Source organism: Cyprinodon variegatus, unplaced genomic scaffold (genome assembly GCF_000732505.1).
Source record: "Cyprinodon variegatus isolate N-32 unplaced genomic scaffold, C_variegatus-1.0 Scaffold34, whole genome shotgun sequence".
Lineage (NCBI taxonomy): Eukaryota > Metazoa > Chordata > Actinopteri > Cyprinodontiformes > Cyprinodontidae > Cyprinodon > Cyprinodon variegatus.
In genome coordinates this window covers 191,086-199,394 of record NW_015150487.1, presented here as the reverse complement: position 1 = coordinate 199,394, position 8,309 = coordinate 191,086, and the positions used below count along the sequence as shown (strand labels likewise).

The 8,309-nt window shown below is 37.6% G+C and overlaps 1 protein-coding gene across 3 annotated transcripts in view; it reads right to left on the bottom strand.

Annotated features, from left to right (window-relative positions):
* Positions 1-6,813, bottom strand: part of itga7 (integrin subunit alpha 7) — a 42,636-nt gene extending 35,823 nt beyond the window's left edge. Inside the window, exon 1 of one of the 3 annotated variants that reach the window (XR_001482168.1) lies at positions 6,321-6,538. Coding sequence is in view for 2 of the 3 variants with exons in the window: in XM_015402773.1 (XP_015258259.1) it covers positions 6,321-6,538 (218 nt within the window). In the remaining variant the exon portion in view is untranslated. Of the gene's footprint in view, positions 1-6,320 lie in introns of all 3 variants that reach the window. The other 2 variants (XM_015402773.1, XM_015402783.1) reach the window with 2 other exon arrangements.
* Between the last annotated feature and the right edge of the window lie 1,496 nt (positions 6,814-8,309).

Below are 8,309 nucleotides of genomic sequence, written 5' to 3'. Positions count from 1 at the left end.
AACTGCACATCAAGCCTTCATATATGACAATTTACACAGAAAAAAATAAATAAAAATAAAAATGCGCTTGTATGCTTGTGCCACAGAGGTAGTACTGTAATAACATGAATGTAGTAATTAGACAGAGAGAGAATATTTTGATTATGCCTATATTGTTTAAAGAATAGATTTTTGATACTACTTTAATACAAAAACAAAAAAAAAATACAATGTGTCTGGTTGTCCCCAAATGAAGCCTGTTTTGTGGTTCTTATATTTTGTATTCCATTTCAATTGCTGTCTTGGGAAAATGACTGGGATTCACTTTTGTCCACTGGTTCTATTCTTAAGGCTGGTAATGAAGCTTGGGGTTTTATGAGAAGATTAGCTCAGCCTCAGAAATTATTGTTTCAAATTCTTGCTAAGCTGGTGACAAAAAAACCCAGACAGCATGTCTACGGCCACATTGGCTACACCAGACCTTCCCAGGAGAGAGACAGAGTGTTCATGCCAGCAAAGGCACCAAAGCAAGTCGAATGTAAACATGGACCGCCCTGCAACCAGAGACCTTTCTGCCCATTTGAGAGCAGTGCAGCACAGCCAATTTTAAGCCCACTGAATCAACACCCACCGGGTGAGATAAATCAAAATCTAACAATTCTCTTTAGAAACTATTGAAAACCTGCAAAGAAAAGTGGCTGTAAAGGACAGCGCTAGGGTCAGAGTGGAGATTGATTGATGTCAAGAGATAATATGAAAAACAGTCACATATCTTTCAGCAGGAAACTATTATAAAGGAACTGTGACCGGTCTGGTTAAAGTAGGGCAAAACTACCTATATAGGACCTTTCAAAGTTCTATGATGAAAAAAATGTTTATTTTCTCTATTTGATTATTTTCTTACATAATTATTTTGTAAGTAATTAATTATTTAAGATGTAGTATAGAGCGACGCCTCTCCACACATAGTTTTATGAGTTTGGCCTACCAAATATAACGCAATTTTTGTAAATGCATATTCTTTTTCAGCTGCATACCTAAAAATAAAAACAGTAAGGCTCCCTGACATAATTCAAATCGTTCTTTTTAATCAACACTTTTTAACAAGTGCTTATCTGTATATTATTGTTTAATAAGTTACCAAATCCGCTGTGGCTGGATTTGGAATAATATAGGTGATGGAACAATATAGGTGAAGGCAAAAAATTCCCTCAGAAGCTTCCCTGCTCTCACCCATCAGAGAACTATAAGCAGAAGCTGTCCTCATGTCATTATAAATAGCCAACAAGCACATAACTCAAATACCCTCTCTTCTTATCCTCAGTCTGCCATTAGCAGCCACAGCAGAAGCCCCTTTAGATTAAAGGGGTCTGTATCACAACAACCAAAATAGCAAATGTTAAAAGGTTTACAAGTTTGCGACACCAGATGGAGGCTCTCTGAGAGTGGCATACATTTATTTCCCTGGGACATGATGCTAGTAAGGATCTGTTTACACTAAATATGAGATCACTGTGTTTTACATAGGGTCTTATTTGCCATGACCTGTGTAGCCATATTATTAAAAAAGTAAATTAACAGAGCCTTAAAAAATACATACAACTCACTTTTTATCACACATATTTGATCTTTTTTCAGCTCATACATCATTTAAATCTCCTGGAGTGAGGTGATTTGGTTATGAATAGACAAAGAATGGGGCATCAAAGGAGCAATATCAGATTCAGTATTGAATCAGGTGACAGGAAACTCACAATGAAACAGGAATGAAATGGCTACAGGCAGAGGTAACCCAGACGCTCCTGATACAAAAAGAAAGTGACTCAACAGCATTTAATTACAGAAGGTTTCATTGAAATTGTTCCAACATTTTTTTTTTTTTTTTTTTAATGAAGACAACTGCATTAACAGAGAGAGAAAGATTTGTGGAAATGTATTATTCTTACAGTAAGTGCCATGGTAATTGCTTGATAAGTGAATAATGTATCTCATGAGGTTTCCTCCTTTATTTGAAGATAAGAGGATGACACATTCACTATTTTTTTGTTGTTGTAAATGATTATGAAAAAATTGTTTAGCACATTTCTAAAGTAATAAAAACACCTGTTTAGGCATGAGTTTCGATTAGATACCATATACAACGCTGGGAAAAAATGTTTGTCCCCCTGAGTAAATACAAAATACAGTTTCCTATAATGGTTAAATTTATTAAGGGAACCAACCATCATAACCTGGTTCTATGTAAAAGAGAAGTTGTACCTAAAACCTATTCTTGATTCAAATAATTACAGAGAATTGTACATCCTTTAGCAGCAAAAACGTCAAAGTTTGACTAATAGTAATATTCAGTATTCTATTTAATATTGTTTTAGTTCAACTTTAGACTTATTAGTTTGCAAAACTTCCAAAAACTTTCAGAACATCAAGAGATTTTTTTTGTGTCATTTGATAGATAGTGTACTTGGTGTGCTTTGGGGTCAGCAGTGGTTTTTCCCTTGGAGCTCTAAAATGTTATTTTTGCCTTGTCTCTTTCTTGTGGAGTCTTGAACGCTTACCTTCAGTGATGCACATAACAAGGCAATGCATTGCTTTCTATGTTCAATCCATTGAATTTGAATATACTTTGTTTGAATATACTTCATTGATAGCAAAAGGAAATCAACTCAGGAATATTTAGGATTCATCTTCCTGCATGTGTTTCAATGTGAACCTTCAGCAAATTTGGTCTTCCAGTCTCTCCTGAAAAGAATAGCCTCTATTTCATGTTTAGCAGACAAGAGGTAAGATGGACTATACCCTAAACATCAGTCATCTGTCAATCACAAGGCAGCACTGAGGAATACAGAGAAACACCAGAGTACACACTTGTTTCGATGGCCCATACGATTGCTGACCTACTCTGTAATCACAAAGCTTGCAACTCCCTGTGGATGTAATAAGAAAAGATATAATTCTGATAGAAATATCTATTTTAACAAAATTATGTCGGATACAATCCTGGTTGCTTACTTAATAACGATGCAGTTTAGGGATTTTGTGAACACTTTTGTAACAAAGATCATCGATGCAGATGAGGGAACTCCCTGCAGGTATACAGGGGAGTATTATTTTCTAGTTTGGCTAAAACAAATTGTCCTTGAATTTGGAGAAAATTAAGTTCATCTTATTTTGATATTATATAAATACTGTATATATGGATGTGATAGAGGGATTAAAGTTGGAATGAGTAAATTAAGTGAAATGTTTGACTACCTAATCTACGGGAAAGCTTACATTAAATATGTCCAGATTAAACTATCTAAAAACATCACAAATGTTTTCACGATAGTGGTGCTCAGTGGGCTTTGGGTAATTTTGTTTGACTGAAGACGTGTGTAGGTATATTTTTATGTATGTATATTCATATTTTATTGCTCACCTAATGGTGCAATGATCTAGGCACTGGGGACTGGCCTAATTATTCATTCCATTCACCTGTCTAACTCTGCTCAGTTTCTCATCACTGCTCATCTCATCCACCTGCTATTTAAGGTGCTTGCATCCAGTCATCAGTGCCAGATTATTCTTGTTCTCTCTAGCAAGTGGTGAGAGTGTTTTAAGAATTCCTTGGTGCGTCTGATTTCCTGATGCTGACCTGTTCTGCCTCTCAACCTCTGAGCCTGCCTGTTCCTGTTCTGATGTGTTTGCCTGACCTGTCTTCGGATTCTGTTGGATTCTATTGTGGACTAAACTTGTAAACCAGGTTAGTGACTCATGTTCATAATCTTCCTACATTAGATTTAACTGCTCACTAACCTGTGTTTCCTCTCTCCAGAGTTTCCTGCCTGAGACATTCTAGTAGCCCCTTTATTTTAATATTCGCTTTTTGGGTAATCTCATTGTCTGTCTTGCCTGAATACTGGGTCCTTCTGTTCTGAATCGTGACCAATAGACCTCGAAGTAGTACAGATTCATGAGTAAGGCAGGAATTGGGAATAATGATGGTGTTAAGGAGTGTAGGAAGGAGAAGGGGCACTGCTTCAGATCCCTTTTTGGACATAATAAATAATTAAAAAATATCAATTAATTATGTATATCACAACTTTTTTATGTGCTAAATTTGTTTTTTTTTGTTTTTTTTACTGGACTGTCTAATTTGAAATTATTGATTATTTTAGTCAAAGAACAGCAGATTTGATTACAACATATACTGTATCTAAATGTGATCTAAATTGTAGTCCTTTTCTTAAGATGACTTCTATCCATGTGGTGTATTGAGTGCTGATTGAAAGCAAAAGACATAGAGCTTTCAGTTCTGAGGGTTGGGTGCAGCTTTGATAGTGCTCCAAGTTATTGCTCTCAGAAAACACTTTTCCAGACTTCCTTATTCTCACCCAATAAAAATCTACATAATCTTCCATTAAAACCATTACTGTAAGTCGACCATAACTTAAATTATAGCTAGGCACTTATTAACAGTTGCTTTCTCACAGGTGGGGCCCACAATGTTTGGCATTCCAAACCTTGCACAACCGGCAACTTTTGACGTTATTCACCAAATTGTGCAAACATTTTTTTTTTAATGCAACTTTTGGACATAAAATTGAAGGTAATCCATGAACTATGAGATCAATCTAAACTGTCTAAGGAAAGTTATAAAATTTTGACATATGTGATTTAAAATTTGTTGTCTATCCCTTAGCTGGCAATGCTGTGCATGCATATGGATGAGAATCAAATGTGTGTCTACGTGGTCCAACTACAGACTGGCAACTTTTTTATAGTGTCTACTTTATGGGACATGATAGCTTCCACCTTATTTTCCTTAAGGCAGCTGCAGAAGATGATTGAGTTTGATCAAGCTTAATAATAAAGAGTTTTCATGTTTTTAGTAAGCTTTTATTCTTCCTTTGGAAATTGATAATGCAGATTAAAAAAAGTGACTCCATCTTCTCAACCCTTTGAAAATATTATTGCATTTCATATTCTTTATCTATAAAACACAAGAACAATTGAATCATATGAGGACCTGTGATATTTTGTCAGATGTACATTATAGAAATGACACTGAACACATGGAAACTCTGTATTTCTAAAGTCCTGGCTTCAGCCCAGAATGCCATCAGACTCCAATCAGCTCAGAGATAAAATCCTTGTACGTACTCGAAATATAAAGACTGATGTAACTGCATACTAAAAGCAAGCATTATTCATTCTACTTCCCTTTCCAGTTTGTGCATCATTCCATTTATTGACTGTCTCCTGGCACTAATACTACTCATGCACAAATCTCCGGAGTCATCCCTCTTGTTTGCTGCAGGCCACTGCAGTGAAGCATGCATTACATTATTATTATTATTACAGTACATTTTTGAAAGTAGTTACAGGAACAGTTGCAGACAAAAGAGCAGGTTTTTACAGGGTGACATGACTCTGCCTGATGTCACCAACCTGGTCTTAGCAGGCGTCAGGACGACTGCAGAGACGGTAAACTGAGGAGCTGGCAGTTAAAAATGGAGCTACAAAACAAGAGTATATAGAGCATGAATTCCCCTAAGTTTCATATTTAGATTAGACGGTTTTATTTAAGGTTTACAGTACTTTATACTGTTTTCAAAACACTGCATTAAGTTAAAGACTAAAGTTGCAAATAGAAAACAGCACAGTTTATCATTGAATATAGATATTTAAAGCAGAATTTGTCTAATCATTGGAACTTGTACGAAAGAAATGTTCCAAACTTGCCGTAGTTTATGATCACATCTTTTTACAGGAAGCAGAGATATCATGACTCATACAAAGAGCATCGCACTAAAAAATAATGGGTATTTCTTATTATAATATTAATGCTCCTCGAGAACTGCCTTTTTATTACTGTTCTATATCTATTCTAAATAGATTACAATTAGAACATTTTCCATTCGCAAATTCTAGAGGGAATAAAAAAAGAGCTTGTTTCTAAAAGACACACCAAAATACTCAATTAGAGCAAAAACATCACAACAAATTATTTTAAATTCAATGGGAGACATCTGTCTGGATGAGTCTGTCAGTCTGGGATATGTTGCTGTTTAGAGAAAACTTCTGAAAACATTTTAAAGCACTCAAATCCTCCCTGCCTACATCAGGCCGGTTTTCATCCACTCTCCATTAACTGTAAATCTTTAGCTCATTCCTCTAGCTGCTATTACTGTGATGCAGCAAAGTAATGCTGACTGCCCTAGGCAAAGCACAACCTCATGCTTTAAGAGGGTAATTTGTAGAAGGTGCAGGTGCAAAAAAATACAAGAATCCCCAATACGGAATAGAAAACACATTCATGGTTGCATGGGATAAACTTAGTCCAGCATTGATTCACTCACCAGCTTTGAGGCTCTGGGGTAAGCTGCTGGTGAAGTGCCACCGAGAACCCAAAGAAGGTGCCCCTGTCTCCCAGTTTGTGCAGGGTGTGAGTGGTGTCCAGATTAAAGCAGTAGACCTGACCTAAGAAAGAGGAGAGAGTCCAAAGGAGGAACATCGAGGGATGAGGGGAGACAGAGGAGAGGAAAGCCAAGTCCCCATGTCCCATCAGCGATGCCATAATAGAGGGCAGGTCCTCCTGCAGAGAAAGTTCAGTTGTAGAGGGGCAGATGGGAGCTTCTTATGGTCCCTTGGGTGCTGGAAAAGCATCAAATCATGAGTAAATCTATTCTTTTCAGTCCTCTGTAAATAACTTCCTTGTTTCTAGCCCTCTGTGCTCCTCTCTCTGTTGTGTTGGCTCTAAACTACGTTTGCTGCTGTCAGTCTGATGAGCAGGCTGCGAAAATGCGGCTGCTACTACTATGTGTGTGCAAGTTGGCTTCTCTCAATGCATGTGCGCCTCCCCCTCCTTTAGACAGAGGACAAGTGCCTTGAATAGCCCGCTCACTCCTCCCCCTCGCCTCTCTTTTTCAGCCTGTCCACTCCTCTCTCCCTCCCCCTCACTCAGTCCCTTCCTCTCCTCCACTCAGCTGACATCAACACTCAAGGGACTGGAGCCAAAATACCAGGCAAGGTTGTCAGGATACTTGGAGGCTACTGAACAGACTGAAAGAGAGAGGGCGTAAAGACATTCTGTTTTATCTGCTGAGTTCACACGGTCCATGCTGTGTTCTGCACCTCTCTGCTGCAGGTGCTGTTGGGCTGAGTGGCATGAAGAGAAAATCAAAGTTTTTAACTTTCAAAGTCAGGATGGTAACATCTAAGTATAACTTAATACATGCTTGACGTACCTAAAAGCCCAAAAGTCTCAGCTGCGGTGATCTGGAAAAGTTTTCAGACACAAAAGAGAAGAAATGTGGTGACCCCAGAAACTTCATCCCCTTTGGTCCTGTGACAATAAGTTGCACCAACAATACAACATGAGCAAGCAGGACCAAATTAAAGCCCTTACACTTAAATATATTTGTTCACAGCTATACAACTTAAAAAAGGAGTTGTGATCTTTTGAACCTTTGGATCTAAAATGCTTTGAAAGGTAATTCAGACCCCTTGAACCATTTCCTTTTTACTATAGATGCAGATTAGTTTTGTGAATACACCAACACAAAACAACACAGCATAGAGATCTTCTTTCTAAAAATAATCTGAAAGTGTCATATTCAGCACCAATTAGTCCATACTTGGCCTAAATATAAATACAGTTAGGGCCAGAAATGTTTGGACAGTGACACAAGTTTTGTTATTTTAGCTGTTTACAAAACATGTTCAGAAATAGAATTATATATATAATATTGGCTGAAAGTGCACACTCCCAGCTGCAATATGAGAGTTTCCACATCCAAATCGGAGACAGGGTTTAGGAATCATAGCTCTGTAATGCATAGCCTCCTCTTTTTCAAGGGACCAAAAGTAATTGGACAATGGACTCTAAGGGCTGCAATTAACTCAGAAGGCATCTCCCTAGTTAACCTGTAATCAATTAAGCAGGTAAAAGGTCTGGGGTTGATTTCAGGTGTGTGGTTTTGCATTTGGAAGCTTTTGCTGTGACCAGACAACATGCGGTCAAAGGAACTTTCAATTGAGGTGAAGCAAAACATCCTGAGGCTGAAAAAAAAAAAAAGAAAGAAAAGAAATAGCAGACATGCTTTGAGTAGCAAAATCAACAGTCGGGTACATTCTGAGAAAAAAGGAATTCACTGGTGAGCTTGGGAACTCAAAAAGGCCTGGGCGTCCATGGAATACAACGGTGGTGGATGATCACTGCATACTTTCTTTGGTGAAGAAGAACCCGTTCACAACATCAACTGAAGTCCAGAACACTCTCAGGGAAGTAGACAGTGTTGTGCCTGAACGCATTCATTGAACGAAAGTTCATGAACTCGTTCATATTT